The 19,331-nt window shown below is 34.6% G+C and overlaps 1 protein-coding gene across 1 annotated transcript; it reads right to left on the minus strand.

Moving 5' to 3' along the window:
• Nucleotides 1–8,368: 8,368 nt before the first annotated feature.
• Nucleotides 8,369–18,482, minus strand: LOC119189344. Its single transcript, XM_037438632.1, has 2 exons — nucleotides 18,137–18,482; nucleotides 8,369–9,200 (listed from the first exon to the last, which is right to left on the minus strand). Exon 2 carries the CDS (start codon nucleotides 9,151–9,153, stop codon nucleotides 8,443–8,445), a length of 711 nt encoding a protein of 236 aa, XP_037294529.1. The 5' UTR covers nucleotides 9,154–9,200; nucleotides 18,137–18,482; the 3' UTR covers nucleotides 8,369–8,442.
• Nucleotides 18,483–19,331: the final 849 nt, after the last annotated feature.

A 19,331-nucleotide genomic window follows, 5' to 3' on the forward strand; every position in this document is an offset into this window, starting at 1 on the left:
GTATTCTATATCGTCTCGTATAGTAGCTTTAACCGTATTAAAAACTGTAACATATTCGCAATATTCTATAAACCGGAAGAGCAAACAATTTCCCAAACTCCAGCTGATAATGCCTAAAAGGCGGACCCTTTGTCGACCTTTAGTATTCCAATAACGCGACCCTTTGGCCCTCTATAATAACCCTTTGTAATACGCAATATCGTACAACTATATTTAGAGTACACGCGAGTAAAATATTAATAAGAGAACCTGTTACTAAGTGTTCTTGTTTTACCTGAAATTTGCATAGCTAACAGGCCGACATAATTGTGGCGACTTTCAAGGATCATCTCTCCACTTACCATCTGATGCAATGTGGATCCTGTGCCATGTCTAAAAGCTTTTTCAAAAGAAACCTTAACTTATTACTAAGTGGATTGATGATTTAAATAAAATTTATCTTGTATTTGCTTTGTCTAGCGACTTCTCCTGTGTCATGGAGTTTTACAAAACATTACTTATTAGCTACATAAGGTACACTGCTAATTGTAGGCTTTCCTTAAACACCGTCACCACCTAGGCATTGCTCATCATGAGACATTACACGCTTATTCTCATAGCATTGTCTGTAAATTTCAAATTAGCACGCAACACCGTTTATTAGATGCTAGTATAAGTCGGAGCTTTCAATTGGTATAAATTGAGCAACACTAATATATCTTGTGTTTAAATGACGAGCGAATTTCAACTTTATAATTTGATATCTATGTATATTTGTTACAGTGTATAAGCAACCTCTTATCCCCGGAGGGTTAAGCAGCGACGCAACTAAATCACCCACTGGTTGCCATGAGTATTCCCTCCCATGATGTGATCGGGCGCGAGCAAATGGCCATATCGAACGCAAATTCCAGACTTCAGTTTGATACTAGAAGAAAATCACAAAATCACTTTTCTCGATCGGAATTCAAACTCAAGGCCTCAGAGCAAAAATCGTACCACATACCCTAAACAACAACGCCATCTAGGCAGTCACCAGTGCACAAAAAAACACGTGAATCAAGCGTTAATCCCGATGCAAGAATCGAACTCGCTCTAATGTCTAGCTCCTAGCTGCAAAGAGACTCAATTTACGTTCCACACAGAGTAAAGACAATGGATCCTCTTACGTAAGTCTGCGGTTGTGGTCCTGTGGTGGCGCGACACAGGCGGACCTTATCGCTCGATCTGACTTAATTGCCGTCAGACAAATATAGCTTCTTGTAGCTATAGAGATTAAAGTCCCGCTAGTTCGATAGTAGCCAATACCTCGGAAGTTTCTAGTAGTTCCGACAGTATATAATTATAACTATCAGATAAAATAAATAAAGAACTAGGCTTTTGGTTATTTACTTTTAATATTCATAAAGTACTAAATTAGTAGCAAGTATCACTATGTTTATACTTCATAATAGTAAACTTCAAAAATTACGTAACAAAAAACAGAACATTGACTTCCCGCGGCCATGTTCACGTTTGCACGTCTCCATTTTCCTTCATATTTTTAACTATTCTATATAAATAAATTGACAGTACAAGAATGCGCTTACAAATAAAAACTGCTGAAAATACATAATATAACGTTGCCCTCGCAACATCCATTGCTCAGTAATTTTACTTACTACGATACACTTCAAACCACATAGTTTGTTAAGTCAATAATCCGCAACAAAATTAAACGACAAAATCCAATAAATGTTTAATGTAAACCATACTATTTAAAAACCTAACCATCACACTACAGTCGGATTACAAAACCAAAGAAATAAAGCTTAGGTAATAGGATTAGTCCGCCAAATTAGATTCCTGTTACGATGATTGAGTGACCTCCGCTACCAAGTGAAGAGAGCCTTTGCACGTATTGACATAGGACGTTGATTGGGCAGCCTACCCTGAATTGATTGCAAGGGTTACCTTATTCTAGCACTCAACTTTTATGTTTTTTTACTAGGTTGATTCATAGCGAGGGTTCTTTTAAAAGGGATTTTTGTATTTCTATTTGAGCCGCTAAATGAAAGTGTTTAAAGACTAATAGTGATGGTATATATTTTTACACGTCATGTTATATCTGTATAAATTTTATACTTCTGCACTCTTCTATATCGTTAGGCAAAAGGGTACTAAGGTTCTTCTTCACGTATTAATATATAGCTATTTCTTGATATTAAATTATTACCTGGCAGTCAAATAATACGATATTATTATAATAAATAAACAGTTATTTAGAAAAAAATACAAATTTCATTCCCAAAAAAACCTGTTATAACAAGAACAATTGAAATGAAAATTTTACCACTGCAAACACAGACCACTTGTATTTATTTAGTACTGGCTATTGCCTACGACCTCGCCCGTGTTTAAATGCATTTCTGAGATAAAATAAGCCAATAGAACTAAAGGGTAATGTAGCGAACAAACGACCTAAAACTAGTAATACCTGATAAACAGCGTCGCGAAGAGTACAGCGAGCAGCGGCAGGAGGGTCCCGAAGCATGCCAGGAACAGAGTCTGGACGTCGGTGAAACCTGAGAACACAGACAATACTGCGACAGGTCACGTGTCAAACGACGAGCCTACATCACACCTTGCATCTACCGCCTGAGGGAGTTTCGTCATAAGGATGGTCAGAAAGATCTGACAAAGATCTAATGGAAAATTAGATAATTGGTCTTCTACCAGAACGATGTTTTAAGTTTATTCTGACGAAATTCTATTAAATTAAATAATTTACTAAGGACTTTCATCAGATATTTTGTGATGAAACATTTCTCATACGAGTTAATTTGATAATGACGATAAGTTAACAAAAAGACTGATCAGTTCATTAATTAGATGTAAGGCGTAATGTAGTTGCTCGTTGTTGTTGGTTGCTGGAATTCTTAACATTTTTTTATTTTTTTTATACCAGCACGGCGTTGCGACCCAACTGCACCTGATGGTAAGTATCGTGGGGCAATAGAATGTCGTCTGGCGAGAGATGATTATCCCTCGGCAGTCGACACAATTATGCCGGCCTGTCGGAACAGGATATACACAGACTGATCGCAGAAAACGACACTTACGTGGGCCACTATGGCGGGTTTGAACACCTTGTGTACGACGCCATCCGGGCCATGACACATCATATATTCATAAAAATAAATAAATCTGGTTAAATCCTGTATCTCAACGCTTTAAAAATACCGACAACGGCGTAAAAATAACCCTACCATATTTTAATATAGCAATATTTCATAGAACCACAAAAAAATCTTTCTTATTTGCAGCATTCATTTGTAAGTACAATTGAAACAGTGTTTAAAACAAAGCTAGGCTAAGACCCTCGAGCTGTTAGGTCATTAGAGTAATGATCTGGGTCAACGGGAGGTACCGCAATAGCTAATTATATTTCACTGGCTTATATTTTATATTGCGACCTACTTCTTGCACCTAAAACCTTATTGTATAAAATAACGTGCGTCTTTCAAAGTTATTTAGTTTTTGTCTCATCTCGTTGTGTGATATTTAGCGTCAGAAGAAACGTGAGAAATCGACACATAGTTATAACAGACGTGTATAGGTTCTTCTTTCATATTATGGCTGCTAACGTTTATTTATCGGTGATTTTGCCAATGTCGAGTAATAATAGCAGATCCAAAACAAAATGAGACTATAAAATCAGATCAACATTTTCATCTCGATGTTAAAATTTAAACAAACAAACAATATATCAAATTTCTATATAAGGTTCTGTTAGTAAATTGACATTGTTCTGAGGTACAGCTAAATACTTATAAAGGGAATAAGACAGTTTGTAGTTAAAGACAAATGTCAAAATGCCAGTTAATTTTTGCAATATTTTTACGTTCTTTAGGTTTTCAACCTATGCCATTACTATTGTAGACGCAAAAACTTTTTGTACTTACAGTGTGGCACTACGAGCAAATTTTTGTCTGATGGTAAGCGATAGTAACAAGCAAAATATTATTTTGAGTTTTAAGGTTAATTTCGTTTATTGATATCACCCAGACCTGTATGTAAAACAATTATTATTTTAATCAACATGGAAGCAACACAATTATTCGTAGCGTTTGCTATACGAAATCATTGAATTAAATATTCTCATGTACCTTGACTTATCATAAGTGCAACTATGTTCGCCTACGTGATGAATGAAGAATTTTATTTATTTATTTATTTTATTTATACAAATTGTGAATAATTAATACATATGCAAATGTAATTATAAACATACATACATAGAATACAGTTGGTTTAAATGGATTTAAACAGAACTAACTCTAGACTAACTAGAATGCTTTGGCAAATGGAACAGTATTTCACTGCACAAGACGTACTCTGTTGTTGCTGACATGCTATTCGTTAACGCTATTGTACTACACAACAGACGTGCCGCTGCGTCACACAATATTACATAACTTACATAGGTAGAAATATAACGTTGCATAATTGGATGGATCCTCTCCGTAGCATCCTCGAGGAAGATTATATCAATCATAAACTATTTGTAATTTTTTTCATGGATGAGTTATCGATTCTATAACAATTTGCAATCTTTATAAACTATTTTTTTTTTCACAAATTTGGATCTGAGTTAGATATCGAATTCAGGAATTCAATTACTGGGCTGCAGTATGCAATATACCATTACGTTTATTACGTGATTATTTCAAATAATTTAACACATGTACCTGATATATCACTAAGATTCTAGGAATAAAAAATAATATAATAATTGCATAATATACGAGATTTGCCAATACCCCATAAAAGGTGATAATCTTTTACAAATTGAAAGCAGTTCGGGACCCTTTTTGTATGAATTCCTATTATTTTCAGCCTTACCTAAAATTAACTTTTGTTATGTTAACTATAATTTGGTATTATTCTAGCATTTACTTCGTTATCCAAACTACACCCTAATATGACCCGGACGTGAGGTGGTTACTTATTAACATATTAGTAGAATTTTAGTTGAATTGGAATTTTGTTTTTTTTTTCTTTTATTTTTCACATGCGTCTGTTTCCTCGGGCGATAGTGGCAGACACACATCGAAGTGATGTGACGTGCCAAAGAAACGTTACGCCAGCCGGCCTAGCATGCGCATCACGAGATATCTCGAGAACGAGAGTAGACAAATTGTCGATGTCGATAAATATCTCGTTTTCTCTAACATGCGCACCACGATCGACAAATTCCTCGTTGAAGACATAAGTTTACTCGTGAAGACAAACCGATGTTGCCCATTGAAATATATATTCTAAACATTTTATTTTCTAATATAGCTACAATGGTTTTAGTTCATTCAATTTTTATAGATCTATGATCCAATTAGGTTTTTTGACGTTTTATGTGACAGTTTATGTCATAACAAAGAGCAATATATAAATAAAAAACGTAAATAAGTAAACAAATTCAAAATTAATAATAATATTGTACAATATAATAAGGATTCTAACACAAAATAACAGCTCCGCCCTATTTTGGAGTACGAAGTAACAAGACACAAATCAAATAAAATCTAATAAGACAATTATTTGTACGAGTATATGGTGCCCAAGCCGGACTTTACCTCGGGTGACTACGCCCCGCCGTGAGAACGATGTACCATAATGCCTAATGGAATCAGTAGTCCAATCGGGAAGGAGATGGCTGTGGCTTTGGGCCTCACAAAATACCCAATTGATGTAAGTATAGTGAAACAATAACCTTATTAGCAAAACACCAATGTTGTAAGTTGAACTTTGCAGCCACAAAGCTCAAGTTTGTTCTTATTCGATGGTAATTGATGTTTTTTAGTATTAGTGTTTATTAAAATATGAAGTAAGTATATATTTTCTTTTTGTTTTAGTTCCGTGAATCAAGTGCCTCTACATTCATTGGAATGTCCCCAGCCCAGCAGTCAACACCATGTTGAAGAGCTTACCAAATACTACTCCCAAAAAGTTTTTTAGTTGCTCGGTTTGAACTTAATACTTTAATGAAAATATGTATTTTTATAACCAGTTTTTTTAAGAAAAACTACATTTTTTAAATACTTAATATCATGTATATATATTTCGTTAGGTATCTTTATTTATACACTAGATAAAACATCTGTATGTTAGGAAATTTGGTTCTGTTCTGTTGTGTTCTTGTTCTGTTGGTTTAGGAAATTAATAATATAAGTAAACTGCAGCAATTACTTGAAAGTGCAATTTCTGTTTTTTGTAAGTGTTCATAGTATTTCATTACAGTAATTGTAGGAAATTTGTTGTATAACAAGTTATTATGAAATATTCTATTGTTGCCTAAATTTGTGTAGAAGATTTTCTTGTAATAATGAAAACTATCTTGATATTTAAAATGTGAATATAATAAAATATACATTATTTACATAGGAAAATATCTATTTATTATAATTGAGGTCATCCTGCTTGTGAGACACTTGCAGGTACTGATAATTGTACAGGTTCTTCTCACATATGATGGTCATTTATAATAGTTTCCTCCATTGGAACACTGTAACATAAAATACTGCATTACCTACAGTTACTTAACAATAGTAATATAATGTGAAGTTGTACCAGTGGTAAAATAATATAGTCAAACAACTATTTGAAATAGTGTATAACCATATATCCATTATTGTTAAGTCCATCAGTATACAATCAGTGTAAATGAAGTTTTTAATAAAGAAATAAAGCAAGATATTGTTTGTTCATATTGTTAAGTTGCATAGTAATAGTATCTTCTCCGATACCTGGCATTCACATTAAGAGTTTTGCTGTTTGAATCCATAATGTGACATTTTTTTGGTAACATATAGGTACTAGTTTTGCAAAACTTTATTGTAAAACAAGTTACTCATTTGTATTTGTAGTATTAAAATAAACAAAATTAAAACTGCAATTAATCTGATTAAATAGCTCTTATTACCTCATTAGTTGGCACACTAATTTCATTTTTATGAAAGGTAACACGCTATGTATTAATTGTGAAGATATTTCTCAAAGTACATTCATTTTTTATTTCTATTAACTCTAATAATTAATTAATAGTACATTACCAGTTGAACCTTGGTGTCGCAGGCATCCTTCCTCATTTTTGATATTGTGCACTTTGTGGCTCATTAGGAGGTAATATTTTTATATGGGTACAATCTAAGAGCCCTAACATACCTTGCACGTAAAATTCACGCGTCTCACCTAAAAAAAATAAAAATGATTCCATTATCTATAAATCAAAATACTTCAATTGATATTAAACTCAGCTACTTATGTAATTAAGTATGTAATAAATATATTCAATTACCTTTAAACGGACGGCTATGCCTTTGGCTTGAGACTCCAAATCGGGAGCAAACTTTTCTTTAATATACAATGCCATTCGTTTTGTAGCAAAGGGATATCATAAATCAATTAAGTATAATATGTCTTCTTTCCACTTTACACGCCTCTCGTTTGTCGTATATCGATATTATTTTACTATAGTAAGATACCACCATCGCGTTTTAACGAATAAATTAAATTGATAATTTTCTCGGTTTATCTCTTCGTACAATATCAAAGAAGACAAATATCTCGTTTACATGTGTCAAAAAACGATAAAATTATTTGCTCATGTTAGGGTTTGTAGACAAAAATACCACAGATTAATAAAACATTAAATTTTTCTCTACTTTTCTCGTGACAAGTCGAGAAAATGAGCGCGCATGTTAGTGTCGGTAGACATATAGAGATAAACGACAAAATCACGAGAAAAAGTGTCGACAAAATTTTGTCGTCGTGCGCATGCTAGGCCGGCAGGGGCCTTATTCTCTATCCCGCACGTTATTTTAACAGTACGTAACGAGCGCGTAACACAACACATCATGTTTAGGACTATAGAAATTTGGCTTACAGAATACCATTCCACGCACATTTCTCAAAGATAACATGACACGGCCGCGTTACGCGTTTACACTATCATACAGAATAAGGGCCCAGTTTGTTATTCAGATCTAAACTTTATCAATTAGCGATGCCATCTCTTTTATTTCAAGTTACACGGGACAAAAAATAGTATCCAGAGGTACTAAGTTCGGTCCTCATTTAAAGATTTTGAATTGCAAATAGAAATGTTGGTGTTATTAACTCTACATTGAAAAAATAATACTTATGATTTAAGGCATTCTATTTCAATTCTTGCAAAATAAATTAGATTTGCAACAACACCCAAAGATATGCAAAAAAGGGCTAAAATCTAGTAATCAAAGAGACAGTAGATAAGCAAAGGATCGTTAATAATAAAAGAATGGGTGCAACGTCAATAGTTGCCCACAATTCTCGTTCCAAAAGTTGTCTAGATACAAAAATATACCAGCGGAGAGTAATTCCTGCGTACTAAATATACTCGTACCAGCCGATAATACGAAAATAAGAAAAAGAAGCAAAAAATAACATTTAATGATAATACTCACTCGTGTCCGGTGCGAGATCATTTTCCAGCTCGTGTCCAGTAATGTTCAGCATATAGGCACTCTTGTTCTCTTTAGAGGCCTTCACCACTTCTACCAATTCAACATAATCCAACTTCTTCAGCACATCACTGCTATTTCTGTCCTTATCTAGCAAATTGTCACTATATCCACCCATCCCACTCGCACTCCTATTACCAAAGTCACTCTCATTCACTTTAACAGCTACAAGGAATTCAAATTTGGGCACGTCCCCAACGAATTCTGATTCGGGTCGAAATAGTAGATCGGTTATCGTATCATCCCTATTGGTTTCTGAATCTATTATTTCATCTAATAATGTTGATATGTTTCGTTTTTGTTCCGCGTTGTGTTTTGCTTCTTTTCGCGCTATCGCGTCTTCTTTCGCTGCGTTTGCTGCAGCTTCTTCATTTGCTGCGTTTTCTGCTTCTTCTTCTCTTGCTGCGTTCTCTGCCGCCTCTTCTTTCGCTGCGTCAACATCTTTGGTAGCCTCTGTATCATCATCAGCTACTACTAGCGTGTCAGAATTAGGGTCCACTGGTATGAAAGTGTCGTTGTTGGAGTATTTGATGATGACGTCGGTCATGTTGTCAGAATACGGCCTCGCTTGAACTACATCTGCAGTCAGCAATGAGTTGAGGAGATAGAACATCAATTTTAACTTCACGTTAGTCATTTTGAGGTTATATTATCATCCCAATGTGTATTAACGCTTCATTTCACCTGCGAACAGAGTAAATAAATTACTTTTAACACCATAATTATAATTATTGCACTATTTTATTATCAATAATAATATTATTATTTCATAATATTCGTCGCGAAAACGATGGGATAAATAAATTTAAAGTAAAGATGCAATGTGACGACCCTCAGAAATCCGGCACAGATGCAAATACAGCTTCTGTTTCTTTTAACCGATGACCTAGATAAACAGAAGCTCATACCGTTATAGATTTAAAACCTTTTTGTATTTCTGCAAAATTACAACACTAGACCTCAATTGTCTTATGGGTATTGGTAGCGAAAATAGACTCAATCACTGAGGTGATATGACTTTGAAGCGTAAATCTATTACTAAATAATATAAAATAATAAAAATTAAATTCTATTTTATTATTATTTCCGAAAATTTGTATCTCTTTCACATTTATTTTCATAAGCACTCGGCTTCAGCCCGTGCTAACTGTTCCGGCAGATAGAGATTTAAAAAAGGATTTTCATAAAAAATTTAACCTTCTGCAAAAACCACTCAAAACCAAAAACGAATTTCACATAACAGGTATATACTGGATACCAATTTTGGAGTCGGTGTCTAATGAAATTGCTAGTTTTAGATAGATAGAAGCAAAGTACATACTAAGCATGTTATGTAGTAGATACAGGAAGTTATTTATCCATGAAATATTTTTGCATCCTTTCCTTCCATCCATACTCTAAACACAGTAGTCCAAAATATTTTACTAGCTAACATTTTAAAGCTTGAACCATTAAAATCAATAGTAATTTGTTCAGCGGGCACAAGCATTAGATAGATAAAATATCGGAAGCCACAAAACCTATTCCCTAACACAAAGTACTAGATTTACGACCTGCGGGCGTTATCAACAAGACCTAAGTACCTAGGCTATCAACTTTTACGACATTATCGGTTCTACGTTAAACTTGTGTGTCTGAAAAGGCGTGATTTGGGTGCTATGTGATGAGTTCGCTCTCTGTTATAATGGTTAAGAACTTTGACAACTGTATTGCATTGCAATTGTGTTTAGACTCTGTGGCAACAAAATGCAGTACATTGCAGTTCCCAAATAACGCCATCAGTTCATATGAAATACTAGCTTCTGTTCTGTATAAAAGTCGCACTGTATACTTAAATTCATGGTTTATCTCTTTGCTACATAAACAAACTATTAACATATTTCTATACTTCCATAATATTGAGGAAAAATACTTTTTTCAGGAGAGAAATTTATAAAAATTAATAAATAGCATAGCCAAGATATTTTACAATTGGTAACAACAAGTATTCATTTACAAATCCTCGATATTCCCCACTAAATTATTTATTGTGGCAAGCGATATGATATATTGATTCGCTGATACTAGCCGGAGGGGACGGCCGGGTAAGTACTGAAGATAGGTACTATAGACCTGGCGTATCTATCTAGGACGTGAAGGACTCTCACGGCCCTTATATCTAGCGTGAAAGTTTTCAAAAGGTTTGAAGAATTGATACATTTTTGAGAAAAATTTGCATTTTTAGGATTTTATGACACTATAAGGTTAAGTCATGATTTTTTTTTATTCATTTGTTTAAGATACTTTTAATGAATATTATTATTTTTTTTATACAGGCACCGCAAATTGTCCACCTGATGGTAAGTAGAGCGGTGTGTATTTTCTACCAGCGACCTTATAAACAAGGTGAATTTACAAACGGTGATTTTATTAAATAGCATATATAATAATAAAATAATAATAATGTATATACATTACAGAATAATTTAAAATACATAAATTACATAAATAAGAATAAGATAAATCCTTCCATTCTATCCAGCATCAATTGTCCGACTCTCAATTTAAATGCCAGCCGCATGGTAGATTACTAGAGGGAATGAACTCTAAAAATTATGTCACAAAAATGAACTCATCGATTAATAAGCGCTTTAATTATGAGACTACCTACCCCTTGTCCAACATAAGCACTAGCTTATGCAGACATATTTACTAATATAGCTAAATATCTGCAATACCTAGTGTGGAATTAGCCAAGCATACAAACACCATTTTCCGACTCAGTTACCTCGCACCCGCTTAATTTGCTCATCTACTGTTAGTGTTTTGAATAGGTGACCTAGAAAATTCCTAGACCTAGCGTAAAGAGCTCAAAATTCCAACGAATAAATACGGACTATTTTATGTAGAATGAGAATTTGAATGCGTTTTTTTTATTTTGTTGAATCACAACTCTGTGGTGGAGTGATTTAGGTTTGTAGATTTTTATAGGCTATATGTAGAATTTAAATAGGTCATTAAACTGCTTCACTATACTAAAAAATGTTGAAACTAAAATCTCTATGAAATTGTATACTACAAAAATATCTTTTTATTTTCGGGTCAGACAACGTATAATCAGATTTATTAAATTTAACCTTACAAATAAAATGTTAAAAATAAATGATATCATCTTGAGTTGGATACGGCCTTTCTTGATTTGGAAAGATCACGATCAAAGAAACAAAAACTAAAACACGTAATTTATCTTCAAAGCAATCCAAAAACAAATTAAAGAAAACATTCCCAGTAGAGCGTTAAATGGTTCCGCCATTTCCAGTGTGTTTTCAGCACTCTAAGCTGAAGACGCTTCAGCTAATCGCCGGCCCACTTCACGCTAACTCGCCCACGCCGCCCAAACCGCCCAATTTGTCCACAACTCACTCCAGACATGGTCTTCAAGTTTAAAGTGCAATAATGTAGCTAGAGGACTGTCCGAGTTAGGAGATATATTTCTATATAACATAGTACTATTAAATGAGTGATATTTGTAACCATTTCAGTTTTATAAGAGGTAATGTTTTATGCCTTTAATATTGGTAACGATATATACACACACACACATCTGTTCATCTTTAATGTCCGAAGGGGTAGGCAGAGGCACAACTGGCGCACCCCCTTTCCGCGGTGCGTATTCCATCCCATGATGTGATAAGAGGCGAGCTCATCGCCATATAGGGAACAAACGCCAAACTGAGCAGATAAACGTAATATTACTATACTCAACCCGGAATTTAAATCCTAGACCTCAGCGCGGCAGTCGTGCCTTAATACAAAAGAGCCACCGAGGCAATCATCACTAGTTATGATGCAATTTGCTAATTATATTACATATTATATTATTAGACCTCGTTCAGATCACAAGCGATAGACGAACATTAGCAAAACGCGCGGTAACAACTACAAGAACTTTGACAGGGGTGCCCATATGCCGACGCGCGGTTTTCATTACAGATACAGAAAATACGTATAGTAGTTTGTTATTTTATTGCTTTGAATGACGAGACAAGCTTGCCTTTCGCCTAATGGTAAGCGATACGACCGCCCATGAACAGTAAAAACACCATTCAACATCTTGAATTACAAAATATTGTTTGGTATTCCACTGCACTCTCCATCCTGAGACATGAGATCTTAAGTCTTATTATATCCAGTTATTACACTGGCTACAATGTTTATCAAAGCGGAACACAACAACACACTGCTGCTTGGCGGCAGAAATAGATATTGCGGTGGTACCTACCCAACCGGACTCTTACACGTGAGATCTACCACCAGAAATTTTTCAAATTCGAATATAATAAAAAGATAAAAAAGACAAAACACTAAATTAATTACTGGCAAGCTATTTTTGTAAGACACTAAATTTAAAAAGAAAATTAGCGACTCGGATAGCACACCACCCAGCATATGACAAATGACTGTTCATTAAACCGGCTAAAAATACTGCAGAAAAATGGAAAAAGAAAAATAAAGAAACGCGAAACCCGGCATTAATCATAGAGCTGTTATTAAAACTATTTGCATCACAATGCTCTATAGGGCAAATAGAAAAACGATTATACCCTAGCGAGAACTACAACAGACTTTCAAGTTGACATCACAGGTTCAATTCCACCAATACAAAAATTTCCAATACGTGGGTATTTATAATTAGAATCAGCTCACAGCTCACAGGTCAAAGCCCATTCGTGAGATAAAAAATGTATCATAATAATGATTACTTATGTTTACGCAAATCTTAGACATTGAAGTAAAACTATTTTATGGTTTTTAATTTTATAATTTTCTCCCTTTTTTGTTGACGATTCAAAGATTGCATGCAGGCTTTGTGGTAATGAAGGGACGGAGATGTTGGCCGTCCAAAAAGTTAAGGTTACAATATCTACCTACATTTTATAATTATACAGGAAGAATCTTATAACATAAAAAACCGGGATAAAATCCGAAAAATAGTTTTATTTTAAAATCTATCAATGCGAAAGTTACTTTGTCTATCTGAAACGCATTCACGACTAAACCACTGAACTGATTTTGATAAAATTTTATGCAACGTCTCGGCGGCGTAGTTGTATTGCATGCCCGGTACTACATGACTGAGGTCTCAAATTCGAATCATGTGTCGGGCAAAATGATATTGAGTTTTTCTGCTCAGTATTGGAGTCATGAAATTGAGCCCCATATGGTTATTGGCTCGTCCCTATCACATACTGGAATGGAACACGGGTGAAAAGTACGTGCCGTGGTTGCACCTCGAGAATAAAGGCATTATGTGTTTGATTGTGTGTGTGTAGTAATACACAATAAGCTTGAACCGCGAGAAAGAACACAGGCTACATTTATTAATATTTGTCACGCCATATTCCACGCAGACAAAGCCGCGAATAAAAGTAAAAAACTAGAAAGAGTGGAGATTATAATGGAAGTTTTTTTTTTTGCTTGGCGTTAAAGGCGTTTTGTAGTACCGCCCGGAGCGACTTCAGATTATCCTATAATCCAGTAGATCAAACCGGAGAAACTCTTTCATACATTATATTATATTTTTCAAATATTATCTAGTTGTTAGGGGGGAAATAATACACTGCGGAGTGCACCTCACACTTTGGGTTTCAATATAGGCATTATTAATAGTTTTTGTTGATCTCGTATTGGAAAATATTATGAAATAGTGGAAAATGAATGAACACCGGTGAGAGCCGACGTGCGGAGTGACATGGTCGTGAATTTACGACCAAGCTCCTTAAAAAAAGATAAAGTTACCGTTTTATCCGCCGTTTCCTTGCCAGTCCAAGCTGGCTACTTTGGTATTCCTTGAGCTTTTTACTTCATTTACACCCAAATTTTAAATGACCGTAGTTATATAAGTGATTTAAATGTAATTAAATGATAAAAAATCTTCTTTCAAATTGTTTTAACATTATAAGTACCACTTGGTTCGCCTGCATGGTAAATAAAGTATATCATTTTTTACTTATGTTACCTTTGCCTACCACTAGTTTAATAAAAGTATATATCGGCAGTTAAACTAATGAATACAAGAGTTATATATTATAATACCATTATACAGTTTTTTATCATTATAATAAGATTTATTTGGAATCAGTGTATTTTCTGCGAGTTTTGAAACTAATTTCCATTTAACAAACAAAATTTCGCTTATGTCCATTACCCTTACAAACCGTCGACATTTATTTTCTCCTTTTATTTCTCATAAACAGCACCGTGGATATTCACTACCCTGTTACATCAAATCAGAAGCATACCTGATAGAACCGAGCATAAAAAACGCCAATTTCACACACTCTTTCGTACGTGAGGAAAGTACAAAGATCCGACGCGTCTTTGCCCGCGCGGTCAACAAATCATCTCTACCCGCTACCCGCTACCCGCGCCGATACCCGCTACCCGCGCAGGGAGCCGCGCATCCCCGCGACCCATAAAACCGTAATAAACGACCGACGCACAAACTGCTTCTGTGTAACGGAAGTTTGTTTATTATGAAAAGATTTTGCTATAATGGATATAAGATAGCTATTTCTTGTTTATTACGCTTGAATAACATTAGGTGGCTAGCGTCTAAAATATATTATAAGTTTGCTCGCAGTTTCGTCGATGTGACAGGCATTTAGGAATACAATCCTATCATAATCTAGGACAAAGTCTATCTATATAGATATGGTCAATTTCAAGCATTTCTGTTCAACAGTTTTTGCACTCTTTTCACAAATTCACGATCCTGTAAACAGCTACACCAGCAGACATCAGTGGCAAATGGTGGTTTCTCTTTTAAATTTACTCTTCGACACTACCTATCTATTTATATAATAATAATATCAACCCTGTAATATACGCGGTCCCACTGCTGGGCACGGGCTTCCTCTATTACTGAAAGGGATTAGTCCTTAGTTCAGCACGCTGGCCTAATGCGGATTGGTGGGCTTCATACACCCTCAAAATTCCTATAGAGAACTTCTCAGGTATGCAGCTTTCCTCACGTTGTTTTCCTACACCGTTAAAGCAAGCGATAATTCACAAAGAATACACACATAATTTCAGAAATGTCACAGGTGTGTCCTTGGGATTTCAACCTGCGGACATTCATCTCGGCAGTACGTTCCACACCCAACTAGTTTATCGCAATATATAGTGATATAAAGCAGTGGCTTATATTAGCAGGTTTTTCGTTATAAGTTACACAAAAAACTCAGTACGAAATATGAAAGTGTAAATTTACCAAAAAACCTGACATAAACAGTCCAACAATTGCAAAATTAACATCTCAAAACAGCCAACAATGGTATCATCCGTTAAATTACCCCGACATTTACATTAATACAAACGTTATACAAATGCATATTTCAACCCCTGGCAGTCCTGTACGAAGGGCACATTGTTCCTTTGCCTTTTTGCATTTTTTACGGTTTGTTTGGTTTAAATAAATTTAAAGCATATTTCATACGTTTTTTTAACTGCCTTGGTCGTGTAATTGTATTACTTTACGACTTCAGTGCTGAGGTTTTGGATCCCGGGTCGGGCAAAGTAATATTTGGTTACTAACTCAATATGATAGCTCCCTATCACATCATGGGATACATGGTGGAAAGTAAGTACACCAATTGCACCTCTGTTTACCTTTTTGGGGGGAAAAGGCGTGAGTGTGTATGAATTGTTTTAGGAAGTCGGCAAAGTGACTCCTCTGCATGTGGTAAGTGGATTCGGGTCAAAATAGAGTCAACGAGAGGTGATTACCCCTCGCCAGTCGACAATGCCGGCTTGTTTAAAACCAAATAAACGTCAGCTGATCCCAGAACGCAACGGACTAACGTGAGCCACTATTACAAGTATACCTTGTGTACGGTGGTTACTATCCGAGCGGATACAAATATCCTACCACCAGGTTTTTTTTTATGAAACATATTTATTGTAAACATCGTGAACACGTTTACTTTTGGTCGAGAAATACTGTCAGTTACTGGAATTGTTGATATATCTGCCAATTTCTGTACTATACCATACCTGACTTCGAGATGGACCATGTGTGTGTGAAGAGTTCCGGGATCAGCCTGTGTATATACGGTTCCAAGGGGCCGGCATAATTTTGTCGACTGTCGAGGCGGCATCTTTCTTCAATCGACATTCTAAATAAATTTCTGTGCCCGTATAAGAAAAATAGTTACGTTCTTTGGATGTCTTAGTTAAATTAAATTTGAACATTTCCACAAATTTTCATGTGAGAGAGTTCCTAGGTCGGATTTAGTCTCAATTACAGGTTTCTCTAAAGCAGCATTGTAGAGTGTTGCATTCCAATTTACAAAAGGACATTATACATGTACCTGAAACTTAATCTATCGAGCGAGCACAGTACAATGTATAAATGTGTTTTGTAATTTGAAACTCAAGTTTTCCGTTTACCAGCACAACTTAGAAGGTGGTCGTTATAAATAACAAATTATCAGGTAGCTCACATTTTACTTATGTGCTAATAAAAGTAAAAAAAAAGCTTGTCAAGGTTTTTTAATGTTCCTTACAAGAAAAATGCATAGTAGAGTGTTATTCCGAAAAAAAATCTTAATATAGAGGTAAGAATCTCCGTGAATATAAATACTGTTAAAGGAATTCTAATTCTATTCTCTTTCTACAATTTCTTTCAAGAACGGCAAGCTCGTCTAGTCATTCAAAGCAATAAAAAAAATCTTATCTATCCGATCGCTAATACCATGTGATTTATCGCTAAGATATATCATTCCAATACATTTTTTGAGCTTTAATAATTATAGAATGGCATCAGGCATGGCTAAGGCCCGATGTCATATTTAAAACGTAACAAAACCGTAATTTCACAGCATTCTACAAGACAATAGTATAGTAATGTTATATCTTTAAGTTTATGAAAATGTTTGTATATTTGTTAGAAGTAAAGGCGTAACCAACTGAACAGATGATGATAAATTTGCCACACGGGTAGGCCATGTCCTGAATTAACACATAGACGGTAATTTGGGGATTGGGAAGAAATAGATTTTTCTATTCTAATTTATAAATAGATGGCGCTGCTGTCTTAGCTATTTTAAGGGGCTTTTGTAGCGGAAAAGGATATTCATGCGGGCGCAGACACGAGCAAGATCTAGTATTATTACTTTGTTATAATATTTATGGTTGATTTGTCTTTTTTACGTTTCAATTATAAATTATTTTTAAATATTATACTTACAATAATTATAATCCGTCCGAGTACCTAAACATACAGTAGTTTGAAAGATTATTTTAGGACATAAGAATGTAGATTGAAATTTCGGTATTAGTATAATAGAGCTGAATTTTGCAAAGAAACTTTACGATATTATTTAATGGTTTAAATAATTTTCTATGCGATATTATAATATGTAAGATATAACGACAAGGGTATTATATAGTGGAAAATCTAAAGAGTAAAATAACACTACGTCATAATAAAAACATAGACATATTATAACAATGCGTTTAAAAATATAAAGATCGCATTCATTTTCAGCATTACATTGTCCGCTATCAATAGAAATACATATGTTGTACTGTTTTAGAATATTTCGAACAAAATTGCAAGTCATCACAAAGCAACTTACCGAATAAGCCCATTATTCCAAACAAATATCACTCGCGTCCGCCGTTATTAAAAGTAATAATCGAAATAACGTTAAAAAAATAGCACAAATCTTACAACAAAGGTCACGTTATAACATTCGGTTAAGATTTCGCGCACTGGCCGCTAAGACAATCATCTAGCATTCGATATTTAAATTTGACAGTTCGGTGTAAGCGCGGGAACATTTTTGACGTTTTATATATTTTTAATGTATTTTTTGTGGTTTGGATCGAAATCGGCGACGGTTTTATGTCGGATCGCGAGCTAGCCGGGATATCCCGCGGGCTCCGGAGGCTGACTCTCGCCCGTGTGCCGGTCGAAGCTTCATATGGTGCGCCTCCCCTCTTGCGTAACTGACATTGTTATAACTTTTTATTTATTTTTTAGAAACATAATATTTTATTAATTTTACTGAACAGAGTTTTTGCGATGTTCGTTTGATTATTGATGTATATTAAATAAATTTTGTATTTTAAACATTTTGTTAAAAAAGGTTTCCATTTAAATATAATATTTTCAGTAGACACATCTACTTACAAGTCAACGACATTAATCAATATAAGATTTTTTATAGAATAAATAAAGCCAAAACAGGAATATCAAATCATTGAAAATTTCTCACCATAGGCAGCTTCAACCGGTCCATATCTTTCGGGAAAATCCTTGAGACGCATGCGCGAACTGGGAAATACGAGCGAGATAACAACGACAGACACATTAAATAGAAAGAGACGACTATATCTTTGAATGTGAGTGCATATAATCCACTCAATTTGTTGCCTAGACACGTACGAATTAAAAAAACCAAAATGTTATATTCATGTCATTGTGAAGTCAAAAGTTGAAATCGAAAAAGGTGGTTGAAAATATAACAGAAAGAAAAACGTTTCCTTCATATGAACTTTAATGCTCGGGAATAAGGTTCGTAATAGCTTAAAAAATATTATTAAAACTATAAAATAAATGTCAATATTCAAAAATTTCATGTTAAGGCGATACCTCAAGGTCCATTTTCATACATTTTGTTTCACCTGGATATTTCTGCCTTTAAAATTTCGTCATATTAAATTTTAAAGGCCGAAATATCCATGATTATTAATTATTTTTACGTTTTTCTTTCAACTGCGAGAACTAATCACTAAGTAGACGTGAATTTAAATTCTTTACTTGCCAAT

The sequence above is a fragment of the Manduca sexta genome, chromosome 14, assembly GCF_014839805.1.
Source record: "Manduca sexta isolate Smith_Timp_Sample1 chromosome 14, JHU_Msex_v1.0, whole genome shotgun sequence".
NCBI classification, from domain to species: Eukaryota; Metazoa; Arthropoda; class Insecta; order Lepidoptera; family Sphingidae; genus Manduca; species Manduca sexta.